Source organism: Phyllostomus discolor, chromosome 3 (genome assembly GCF_004126475.2).
Source record: "Phyllostomus discolor isolate MPI-MPIP mPhyDis1 chromosome 3, mPhyDis1.pri.v3, whole genome shotgun sequence".
In the NCBI taxonomy this organism is placed as follows: domain Eukaryota; kingdom Metazoa; phylum Chordata; class Mammalia; order Chiroptera; family Phyllostomidae; genus Phyllostomus; species Phyllostomus discolor.
In genome coordinates, this window is record NC_040905.2 from 160,467,265 (window position 1) to 160,480,075 (window position 12,811).

The window sequence follows — 12,811 nt, forward strand, 5'->3', positions numbered from 1 at the left end:
TCCCAACTGGGAATTGAGCCAGTGACCCCTTGGTTTATAGGCTGGCACTCAATCCACTGAGCCACACCAGCTGGGGCTGAAGACAGCTTTCTACTTTGGAATCACACTCCTCATAATTTTTTTCATTGTTGGACACTATTACACATGTCCCGTTTCCTTCCCTCTGCTCCCCTCCCCTCAGCCCTTGCCCTCCCTTTGGCCTTCACCACATTGCTGTGTGCACCCATGAGCTGATCTCTTCCCGTCCTCCCCCAGCACCCTCTTCCTTCTGATATCTGTCAGTCTGTTCCAAGTGTCTGTGCCTCTGGTTTTATTTTGTTCCTCAGTTTATTTTGTTCATTAGATTCTACATATGAGTGAGATCACATGGTATTTGTCTTTTTCTGACTGGCTTATTTCACTTAGCATAAAGGTCTTCAGGTCCATCCATGCTGTCACAAAGGGTATATGTACCACTGTGTAAATGGACACAGACTATTTACAGATTGTAGCTATTGGAAATAATGCTGCTATGAACATAGGGGTATATCTATTCTTTCTGATTGGTGTTTTGGCATTCTCAGGATATATTCTCAGAAGTGGGATCGCTGGGTCAAAAGGCAGATCCACTTTTAGTTTTCTTGAGGAAACTCCATACCATTTGCCACAATGGCTGCACCAATCGGCATTCCCATCAACAGCGCATAAGAGTTTCCTTTTCTCCACATCCTCGCCAGCACTTGTTTATTGATTTATTGATGATGGCCATTCTGGTAGGTGTGGGGTGATATGTCACTGTGGTTATAATTTGCATCTCTCTGATGATTAGTGACACTGAGCATTTTTTTCACATGTCTATTGGCCATCTGTATGTCCTCTTTGGGGTAGTGTCTGTTCAGGCCCATTTTTTAATTGGGTTGTTTGCCTTCGTGGTGTTGAGTTGTGTAAGTTCAGATGTATCCTTGGTGAATATGTTCTCCCATACAGTGGATTCCTTTTTCATTTTGTTGATGGTTTCTTTAGTTGTGCAGAAGCTTTTTAGTTTGATGTAGTCCCATTAGTTTATTTTTTCCTTTGTTTCCCTTGCCCCGGGAGATCTATTGGCTATGTGACATTCCTCACAAATTGAATCATCATTGTTACAAAGTATGTTTTTAAAATATGCAGTGTCAGTATATTCAAAGTCTCAGGATCTCATACTTTTATACTCAAACCAAACCAACCCTTTAATATGTATTCATTACGTAAAAAGCAGAGCAGTTCACAGACTATCTTCAGGGGCTATTAATGACCAGAACTATTTTTCTCAGGCGGGAGGAGTCCTTGGCTCCAAGAACCTGTAAGTAGATTCATTATTTGTTGAGAGGGAGGAAAACAGTATAAGAAAGAGTACGTTATTATCTCATGGGTAGATACTTTCCTCAAAGGAAATTCATCAGTTGTGTGGGCCATGGAATTTGGGAAGCTCCCAGGATGTTGTTCTTTTATGAAAATGCTGACTTTTTTGGTGATTTATTTTGGACAATGGACCACTGGTCAACAGCTCACACTGGGGAGACAGTGGCCTGGGTATAGCGAGGCGATCAGCTTACAGTGACTTTGGCCCCATCAACTCCTTGCACTTGTGGTGTGCTCTTTGACAGCCCCTATTTCTAATTCTCAGTCTGAAAACAAACCTTCAAAAGCCCTGTCGACGAATCACATAAAATTCTGTATCTTATGGAAATATGTTTAGTATATTTACCTACACACAGAAGACACAGTTTTGTGATGTGAAGGGCAAAGTGGCCGAACAGGGTGTCAATGGATCTTAGTTTTAGAAATATTTTGTATAGAAGGATCAGGCCTGTGATGACTATTGCAAGTAGATTTTAGGGCCTCAGAGTTAGAAATAATCTCATCCCCAGAAATCTCTGTTGAATGTTCCAGTGGTGCCTTGGCCCCAGAGCCACACCTCCTATTAGCTTCTTGGCTCATGGGTGTGTTATGTACTCAGGGTTGGATACACTAGCCTGACCTGTTAATAAGACCTCTAATTTGTAATAAGAGCATAGGAAATCTTTGTTTTCAACTATAAACTTAGAATGGATTATAATATGCATTAAAAAGCTGATTTATTTGCTCATTTGTTTGGGTAAAACAACAAGCTGATGCTAATCTTGAGTTGAAACAATTTTCCCAAATAGGTTTTGTGGCTCATGAATTCATTTTGGATCTAAGACCCTTCAAAAAGTCTGCAAATATTGAGGCTGTGGATGTGGCCAAGAGGCTTCAGGATTATGGTGAGTAGTCTCATGAGAGTGGCCCCTTGTAGGGAGAGGAACTTGGGTTGTCACCTTTCAGCAGCTCCCCATGCTGGCCATGGACCACCTCTAGGGGCACGAACCGAATGTGCAGTTGCCGTAGGAAACTGATGCACAGGCTAAATGGGGAGCCCAGGGTTCCAGGCAACTTTTAGAGTGATGCAGAAAAACTCCCTTATGACTGCATTTGTACTGACCTTTCATGCATCTTGACCCCATGCAGCCAAGGAAAGAAGTCTGTATAGTTAACAAAATTAAAAATACCAAAGAAAATGATTGTTGTTCTCCTCTTGGTAAACAGAGAGGTCCATGAAGAGTTAAGTTGGTGTAATGGAAAAAAGATCTTGCAAGTAAACTGTATAAGTGGTAGAGATGAATGGCATTGTGTATTCATATATATATATATATATATTTAAATCCTCACTGAAGATATGTTTATTGATTTGATTTTAATTTTTAGAAGACTTTAGTTATTTTTAGAGAGAAGGGAAGGGAGGGAGAATGAGAGGGAGAGAAACATAAATGTGTGGTTGCCTCTTATGTGTCCCCTGCTGGGGACCTGGCCTGCAACCCAGGCATGTTCCCTGACTGGGAATCAAACCAGTGACCCTTTGGTTCACAGGTCCACTGAACCACACCAGCCAGAGCATGTTTATTGATTTGAGAGAAAGAGAGAGAGAGACATTGAGAGACATCAATGTGAGAAACAACAACTGGTTGCCTCCCGTACATGCTCTCACCGGGGATTGGAACCCACACCCTTTTTGGTGTGTGGGGACAGCCCTCCAACCAGCTGAGCCATGCAGCCAGGGCTAGATTCATATTTATAACCATTTCAGTCATGACACAGCTGTTTCAGCTGCCTTTAGAGGTGAAGAAATGGGCACATGTTTTCACAGAGATAATGCAATTTTCTTTGAAAGATTATAAGAGACGTGGGCCCTTTGTATATTAGTGGATGTTCATTCAGCACAGCCTTTATTAAAATATACTTTCTTAGTGATATTATTAATAATATCAAAGACCATCCAGTTCTCAGAAAGGCTAAGTTGTAGAGAACCTTGCTTTTCAAAGGATGTGGAGTCCTATCTGAATTTTAATGATGATTTGAGTGAGTTCTTTTAATAAAGAAAATGAAAACAATAATTTAGTAGGTTTACTACTGCATCATAATGGGAATTCCATGTGTGTGACTCATTCTCTCTTGAATGAATGACCTTATTATGTAAAGTTACATCGATAATAAATGGGAAGCTAGAGAATGGTTTCATTAATGAAGTTAGCAGTTACTTCATCAAAGTCTCCCCTTGTCTGTTCCTGTGACCTGACTCAGTCCCCTGATATCACGCCTGGCTGCGGCAGCATGTGGAGGGAGAGAGAGAAGGGGTGAGGAGGGAGTTGGTAATCGAAGTACCACCCAGTATTTCCATGTTCTTTTCTCTTCAAGCTTGATGTTATTTTGATGTTTGGTGGAGTGATTGCCACACTTGCCCTGAGCCCAGAATCGTCCAGGAGGCTGGCACATAGTAGGCACTCAGAATATATGTGTTTAATGAGTGAGAGAATGAATGAATGAGTGAATGAATGAATAAGTAACAAAACAACAATAAAAATGATGACGCAGATTCTGGGTTTTAGTTCTGCCTACTGAATCAGAATTTCCAGCAGTGCTCTGCTGGGTAGCTTGGTTGAAATGTCTTCCCAATGTGCCAGGATGGCTCGTTCGATACCTGGTCAGGGCACATATAACTAATATATGCCCTGCCATATAATAAGAATAACCAATGAATGCATAAATAAGTAGAAAAAAATTGACGTTTCTTTCTCTCTCTCCTTTCCTTTCTCTCTCTCTAAAAAAAAAGTCAATAAAGGAATTTCCAGGGGAAAGACCTAGTAATCTGTATATTTAACAAGCACCCCATGGATGAGTCTTAACAGACAAGTCGGGGACTCACTGCCTTAGGGCAGAGGTTTTCAAACATAACTAACGATTGGAATCACCTGGAGATTTTTAAAAATTACATATTTATTTAAAGAGAGAGGGAAGGCAGGTGAAAGAGAGAAACATCTATGTGCAAGAGAGACATCAATCAGTTGCCTGTTGCACGCCCCCAAATGGGGACCTGGCCTACAACCCAGGCATGTGCCTTTACCAGGAATTGAGCCCGTGACCTTTCAGTTTACAGTCTGACACTCAATCCACTGAGCCACACCAGCCAAGGCTACCTGGAGAGTTTTTAAATCCAGATTTCTGAGCCCTACCTTGGACAGCCTGAATCAGGGTCAAGATCCAGGAATTTGTGTTTCCAGGACAACTCAGATAGGTCCACAAGTGGAAACCACTACAGCAGGGTATGCTGGGCTGAATTTGCTCATGTGGACTTGAGGTCAGACTTTATGATACCAAATTTTGTTTAAAAAGAAAAATCAAATTCCATTCTGGTTAAGGTGAAAGTTTTATGCGTTTGTCAAAACTCATTAATTGCACACTTAAGATTTGTGCATTTTACTGTATGTAAATTTAGTTACAAAAACACGTGAACCAGATACTCAATTCTAGTTACTGATATGCATGCTGACAATTTTAAAGAAGTATACTTATGATAGCAGCATACTTTGAAATGCATCAAAAATAAGATGTAAGGGTAACTGAATACATATGTGATAAAGGAAACAGTGTCATTGTAGAATCTAGGTAGAAGGTATTTGAGTGTGTACTCTTTCTAACTTATTGGTATGTTGGAAAATTTTTGTAATAAAGTATTGAGGAGACAACTTTACAGCATGATGCTCACGCACCCACATAACGATGCAGTGGAACTGGGAGCTCTGCACTCCGGAGCGGACTTACCCGAGGCCTACCAACCTGGGGGTTGTTCTTCCTCTTCAAGTTTTGCAGAAAAAGTATAAAATACAGCGAAGTTGTTTTTGGCTTTTGTCTGGGAAAGCTCTGTCTTGACCATGTTTCTTGTCAATTTATCTTACATGTGAAAACTAAAGGAAATGTAGAAACACCTTCAGCCTGTGATTAGTGTAAAGGCAAAGGCTTTCCACGCAGCACCAAATCCTGGGGACAGTGACACTCACTCCAGGCTCCTTCCTGCCTGTTACCTCATTATTCAACTTGAATGGAGTGATTGCCACACTTGGTAGGCTTTGATGTTGCAATTTCTCGTAATTGCAAGTAATAATTCATGAACATTGTAGAAAGTTTCTAAAACACAGAGAAATAAAAATCCCTGTCTCATTTTCTGGTGATAACCCATGAAAATTTTACTGTTCTTTAGTACTCGTTTAGTATTTATTTTTTAGTGTTCTTTTAATATTTATTCTTTGGTATTTGTTAGTATTCAAGGTGTCTTCCCTCATAATATACATATACATATACATATACATATACACACACACATATGTAAACACTTAGTCCTTTTTTAAATAAAATGGGATATTATGTAGCTGGGGTTTTTCACTTAATATTTTTGAATGTTTACACAATTTAACAAATATACAGTGCTGAAATGAATCCCCAGATACATATATTAGCAATGGTTTCCTTGGGATAATTTATAGGATAGGGGGTGTTTCTTCCAAACTGGGGAGGTCAAAATTAAGTGACATGTGTTGCCTGGTCTCCCCTGCAGGATTTCATGCCCCTACTATGTCCTGGCCAGTGGCAGGGACTCTTATGATCGAGCCCACTGAGTCGGAAGACAAGGCGGAGCTGGACAGATTCTGTGACGCCATGATCAGCATTCGGCAGGAAATCGCCGACATTGAGGAGGGCCGCCTGGACCCTACAGTCAACCCACTGAAGGTGTGCAGGCGCTGGTACTCTATTCCAAATATCCCACAGAGGAGGAGAGTTGTCGGGTCAGTGTGTCGGCAACTGCTGAACTCTCTCATCAGAAGATGATATTCTTGCCTAGAATTAAGGCCATTCTTCTGAGAAGATGATGCACTTATTACTTGGAAGTTTAAATCTTTTTTTTAAAGATTTTATTATTTTTAGAGAGGGAAGGAAGGGAGAAAGAGAGAGAGAAACATCAGTGTGTGGTTGCTGGGGGCCATGGCCTGCAACCCAGGCATGTGCCCTTACTGGGAATCGAATCTGCGATGGGAAGTTTAAGTCTTGAATGTAGTGGTTACTCAAGCATAATGTAGATCTTTTCTATATCTTAACTTTGTTTATGTAATTGTTTGGGGGTTGTGAGAGCTACACACCACATCCCCCCAACTGGTTGCTAAAGAGGGAGCACAGGCTGAAGGGCTCTATTTAGTTGAGGAAGTCTTATTCTGTCTCTATTTGATGCATTCTAGTGAGATTATTTGTCTCACACACTTAGGATAAAGAGAAGTTCTTACATTAGTTACCGCTTAGAACAACTGGGTTGGTATTTGGCCTGAATGTTTTACAATTTTTATGGCTTATGTTGGAGAAAATTTGCTAGGCATTACCCACAGAGGTGTATATGTTCATTTTACATCTGGTCAAAGTCCTAAATTTCTCATGAAGTCCAGATATGACTAAGGTGGGGTGTCATGAATTGACAATACCACAAAGGCCATGGTTGTGCTGTTGTGGCTCCAAGCCGACAACACATGTGAGATGTTCAGAGAAGCTCAAGCAACTTCTGGAGAACTGATGGGAGAAGGCAGTTCCCTTAGTGTGAATTTGACAGGGTAATGAAGGAATGCAATATGGTCATTTGTACTGTTCCTCTTTCTCTGGATATTGCTGATTCTTTCAGGATTTAGGCTGTTTTTAAAAATGGCAATAGGAATCCTAAGAACATAATACTGAGTTACAAAAAGCAAGTGGAGAATCATACTCATAGGATGATATAAGGTTTAAAAATGTACCAAACTATGCTATGTATTGCTTATTAACGTGGGCAGTAATAGTATAAAACATAAGAATGGTGAACACCCAATTCAAGGTAGTGGTTATCACTGGGGAGGAGGGCACGTACAGGCAGTTTCAACTGCCCCTAATGCTTTTTATTTTAAAAGGCTAAGCAAATATGATGATATGTTGATTTATGTTGGGCAGTAGATGTGCTTATTATATACTACTATAACTTTCTGGTATTTGAAATATTTCACAATAAAAAAAATTCCTACCAAGATTTCCTTCCCCCCAAATTGAAACAAAACAACATCCTTCTCTGCCCATGGGCTTCCGTCAGAAGCTCCTGAGCTCAGAAGCTCAGTCAGAAGCTCCTGACTGAGGAGAAGGCAGTGTTCTGCTCTGATCCCTCTTTCGCCCATGTCTGTCTCAGATGTCTCCACACTCCCTGACCTGTGTCACATCCTCGAGCTGGGACCGGCCATATTCTAGAGAGGTGGCAGCATTCCCGCTCGTAAGTTCTCCCTTGAAGCTGACCGTGCTGGCTGGGATTGTGCTCATGCGCCTGCGAGGGGCCATCGCCTACTCTGAAGGGCTTCCACGTTTACAGTCCCATAGTAACCATAAGTGGGACGCCTTGTGAAATGTGGGCCATGACGAGGGGAGGACGTAGAACACAGGCGTTGGCTTTCAGACCTGAAATCAGAGTCTGAGTGTCAACCACAGGCCTGGGACTCTGCAGGGCACACAGTGGAGGAAGACGGAACTGGAGTCCCTGTCAAGTAGGTGTTTTCTACTATCACCCTACAGTGAGGTGGCCCCAAAGGCAATTTTTCTTTCTTTTCTGAAAGAGAAAATGCTGTGCAGTTTGTTCGATGGGGTGGAGACAAACATCGAAAGTTGGGTTTGGGGGGATGGTGATGAAGGGTTGGCTTTTAGTTTCTTACACTTTTTGCATACTTGTTGGGCTAGCAGTATCTTAGGCTGTGAGGATGTCATTGCAATCTTCTCTCCCAAGGGAAACCTCTCAGAATGTCGCAGAACATTTCCATCCTTTGTTCTTACAGCCCTTTGTGAAACCAGAGAACAAATTCTGGCCAACCATTGCCCGGATTGATGACATCTATGGAGATCAGCACCTCGTTTGCACCTGTCCACCCATGGAAGTTTATGAGTCTCCATTTTCTGAACAGAAGAGGGCCTCTTCTTAGTCCTCTCTTCCTGAGTTCAAGTGACTGATTTGATGCCTCTCTCTGGAGCATTGGATAAGCAAGAAATATTTCACCTACCACCCCAGACTCAAGCAGGGGATTTGTATACTGTGTATATTTTTGTAATCTCTCTCAAGGTCAGTGTAAATACAATTGGCATAGGGAGTGGGAGCTCATAGTTGGAAGACTGATTTGCTTCAGTGCCTCTGCTTCCACTTGCAGCAGTGATGTTCAAATCGCCTTGATTGGGACCCATTTTTAGATTTTGCATAGAAAATTTGGGGTGTGCGAGGAAGTTTAACTTCAATGCAGCAAGTTCACAGACACTGTAGAATCTATAGTGGAGACTCAGTAGACATATTTTTGTTCCAAATAAGTCCTTATGGATGGTGCCATCTGTGGGAATTCCCAGGGCAAATGTTTACATTTTGTATATGCTGCAGAAGTATTTTTCTCTAATTTGGCTAATCTGTAGTAGCTTTTAAGTCTTTTTTCTCTTTTTTTTTCATGTGTGTGGGTTTTTTATCTGTAATTATTAGTATTCTAATAAAAGCATTCCAATTTGAAGAACGTCTTCTGGGTCTATTTTTTCAATCTTCTGTGTACAAGTTCAGAGGGATTTGAAGGGTAGTGAGAGTATCTAACCCAATACCATTGTTACATTATCAATTTACCTTTGGCCGGCTGAAAAAACAGTGTGTATATCTTCTTTAGCAGTGAATACCACTTTGGCTCTTTTTGTTAGAATGTGTTAGGTTGTGGGTAACTGAAACTCAACTACAGAAGTTTATCAAACAGTGCTTTATTTTTTCTCATCTAGCAATAAATCCAGAAGTGAGAAGCCAAGGGGTAAGCTCCTTCAGTCTCTCTATTCTGCCTTTCTTTGCAGATAGTCTTCATCTTCATAGTCTTAAGATGGCTGCTGCATATCCAGGCATCACACACCCATTCCAGATAGGAAAAAAGAGGAAAAACAAGAGACAAAAGGCAAATTCCATCCAAGTCAGCTTCTTTTGAAATGCCTTCCCAAGGTTCCTCCTGGTAACTTTTGCTTGCTTTTAACTGGCCAAGATTGGTTCAAATTGCCACTCTCGCTGGAAGGGTCACGGGGAGTTCTTTTACCTGGGCATGTGACTGCCCCAAGAGAAATCAGGGGTTTAACTAGAGAAAAGGGGAATGGGTTTCAGGTAGGCAAGTAGCTGGCCTGCCACAAATGTTTCTCCTGCACATAGCAAATGCTTCAGGTGTTCCCCCCTGATGATTGTTAAGCACTTGCTCTAGCCCAGCTACTTGGTTCCTCACGTGGCAGCTTGCTCAACTCTTACACAAGGTATGACAGCGATCTGGACAAAAGGTCTTAGTGCTCTGCAAATGGTCCACTTGTTTTTGCACTTAAAAAAAAAAGCTTGTGAAAATTTATTTCAGCCTAACTAAGCAGTACAGAAATGAGGGGATCTGTGGCTCCTTATTAACATAATAATTAAGTGATGGCTATCTATTGAGTACTTCTCAGGTGTCAGGTACTACTAAGTGTTATAAAATATATTATCTCATTGGAACCTCATAACACCCCACTTTACACATGAGGGGCATGGTATGGAGAGATGCCCGAGGTCGCACAGCTGGTGAGGGAGAGCCACTGCCTGAACCCAGGCTGAACAGCTCCAGTGCCCACCAGTGACAGCAGGCTACCCCACTTCCACAGTCACTGCTGACTGAGAGACTGCTCTTCCTGTGCTGAAAACCAGGCTCTCAATACAAGCTAGCCATCAGGGTATGGAGTCGCCCCTTCTAAGGAACGACAAGGATGTGAAAACTAAGCATGGAGGTAAACAGCATTTTCTAATGTGTTTACCAGGCTGTAAGGTGTTAGTGGTTGAACACGAAAGTTGTTTCCACAATAGTGCATCCATTGCTTGCCCCCCAAATCTATCAGGGCAAAGGCAAGTGATGAAGTGTTGAAGTGAACTATTTGTCCTTCACTACTATTAAGTCACTCATGTTTTCTACCTGACACTTGTGCGCCCAACTTTCCCGCCTTTGGGTCCTTCCCTGTGTGGTACCCTCCACCTGGAGCACTCCCTGCCAGCCTTGCTGCGCTGGCTGATGTTTGTTCATCTTTCAGTATCTTCTCCAAAAGGTCTTCCACACATTTCCAGGAAATCTGCTCTATCATGTTCTTTTTTAGCACTCAGATTTTTTTCCTATACTCTTAGCAAAATTAGCGATTACTCTATTGGCCTGGGTGTTTTTTTTTTTTTTTTTGGTAGGTTTATTTTGTCTGATTTGTTTTTTGCCTGCCTCATTAGACCAAGTTCCCTGAGAGCAGGGACCAGATCAGTGGGTTCCCAGTGCTGAGCCAGGGTTCCACCTGTAGTATGTGTTCAACAAAGAAATAGGAATGGAATCAATAAAGGGTTGTCCTTGACCTCAAAGAGTGGCACTGTCACAGAAACCAGTATTTTCAATGCCTTCTGTGAATTCTGTTCAAGCAAAGTACAAAATGCTGAGCCTTGAAACAGTGTCTCTGGACAGACTTTGTGTAGGATGATCTCTCCTTTTTTTTTTTTTAAAGATATTTATTTATTTATTTTTAGGGAGAGGGGAAAGACATGGAGAGAAACATCAATGTATGAGAGATTGATTGGTTGCTTCTTGTACATCCCACAACACAGGCAAGTGCCCTGACCAGGAATTGAGCCAGCAACCTTTCAGTTTGCAGGCCGGCACTCAGTCCACTGAGCCACACCAGCCAGGGCTTCACTCCTTTTTCTATTGTAGTAAAACACACATTACATATACCACTTTAACCTTTTTAAATTCTATAGTTCAGTGACATCAAGTACCTTCACGATATTGTGCAGGATATGGCCTTTACCCAGTTTTGAAGATGAGAGGCCTGAGGTAGACGTGTACAACGTGACCTGTGACTCAGGCATCCCCTCAGCCTGCTCACAGCTCTGGCACAGGCCACAGGATCCTGGGAACCATCCTTGCCTGCAGGCGTGTGACAGAGGGCATGGGCCCAGCCTGGAAACCCTGTGAAAGCTCTAGATGCATCTAGGGGCCATTTTTCCAATGACAAGACTTGTGGTCAATGACAATGGCATCCTGTATTTTCCATCGAAATAAAGGATGTAGTTGTCACTGTTGGGTGCGAGAAGCCTTCTGGGACAAATAGTTGGAAGCTGAGATGTTCGCACTTTTAGAGGCTCCCAGGGCTTTAGGACATTGGGCAGGTTCAGAGAGGTTTCCTAGGGCAGCGACTTTTCAACCCTCAGTGTGTCCAGATAGCCGGGAGGGTGTGTTAACATGGAACAGTGGGCTCTGGCTCCAGACTTTCTATTTCAGTACATCTGCAGTGTGGCCTGAGAATTTCCATTTTTTAAAATTCCAGGTATTGTCTGAGCTTTCTTCACATTTCAGGGATTTTCCAGAACTCTTAAGTCTTTAAGGGATGGTGAGGGTGGGAAAGATGCAGAAGTTAGTCAAGGCAGTATTTCTCATGCAAATCTTACTACCTTGAGAGAAAAATCCTTCCTTCTGGGCTTTGGCTGAGGCTCCCACCGCTGGGGGAGACTCAGAGCTGGCACCACATGCGCTTTGGCCTAGTTCTCTGATCTGCTAGACTCGCGCCTGCCTGCACTGCATCTACAAGTTTTTGTTTTTTAAGATCAAAATATAGCTTTATTACAGATAAAGCAGATTGGAGACTGTGATTTTGGATTCCTAGCCAGAGGGCTTGCTCCATTTCTGCACTTGGTGCTTCTTCACCAGTCTAAGCTGGGAGACACCCACCCAAGGGAAAGTCTGAGTCTGTAGAGCAGATGCTCCAACCCAGACTCACTGCCCCGTGCTGACCCCAGTCGAAGAGGGAAGATAAAAAGGCAGGTTTCCCCAGTGCTGATGCAGTAACAGGGATGAATGGAGGTCATTCTCAGTCTTCTATACAGAGAAGAGTAAGAGGTGGGGCTAGAGACAGGAGTGTTACCTTATTAGGGACAGGAGTGTGGTCGCTCCACAAATAAGGAATCCAGGAAGCAGGAGTTGGTGCTCAGCCTTCATACCCGTACCCACTGTGCATCTGGAGCTTTCCCCACATCTCCACACCTTTCGTACTCACAACTCCCTGGGGATGGCGATAAGTCCCTGACATTAGAGTTAGAGTCCTAGCTGTCAGATCACCCATCCCAAAGTTTGTTTGGAAATGGAGTTAATTTGGGGTGGGAGGAGGTCTCTGGTGCCTGGAAGTAGCAAGGGTTAGTGGGCACCTTTTCCATTCAAGCAGTGCTGAGAGCTTTTGGGTTAATTGGCTTTACAGGGTAAACTGGGAAGCTACCTCTTTCCTGTCTATCACTGTTCCTATGGGAAACATCTGTACAAAGTTGCACAAGCAAGACTATTTCCTTTTCAACCTACTTCGAGCCACAGATCAGGGATCTCCTTTGACAACTTCTGAAATGCAAGTTGGA

The 12,811-nt window shown here is 42.6% G+C and overlaps 1 protein-coding gene across 3 annotated transcripts in view; it reads left to right on the forward strand.

Moving 5' to 3' along the window:
- Positions 1-8,906, forward strand: part of GLDC (glycine decarboxylase) — an 82,841-nt gene extending 73,935 nt beyond the window's left edge. For 2 of the 3 annotated variants that reach the window (XM_028530091.2, XM_036021653.1), the window contains 4 exons: positions 2,166-2,261; positions 5,924-6,096; positions 7,562-7,642; positions 8,196-8,906. In XM_028530091.2, the coding sequence (XP_028385892.1) occupies positions 2,166-2,261; positions 5,924-6,096; positions 7,562-7,642; positions 8,196-8,339 (494 nt within the window). In that variant the 3' untranslated portion in view covers positions 8,340-8,906. The remainder of the gene's footprint in view (positions 1-2,165; positions 2,262-5,923; positions 6,097-7,561; positions 7,643-8,195) is intronic. The other variant, XM_036021652.1, reaches the window with a different exon arrangement.
- The last annotated feature ends 3,905 nt before the right edge of the window (positions 8,907-12,811 follow it).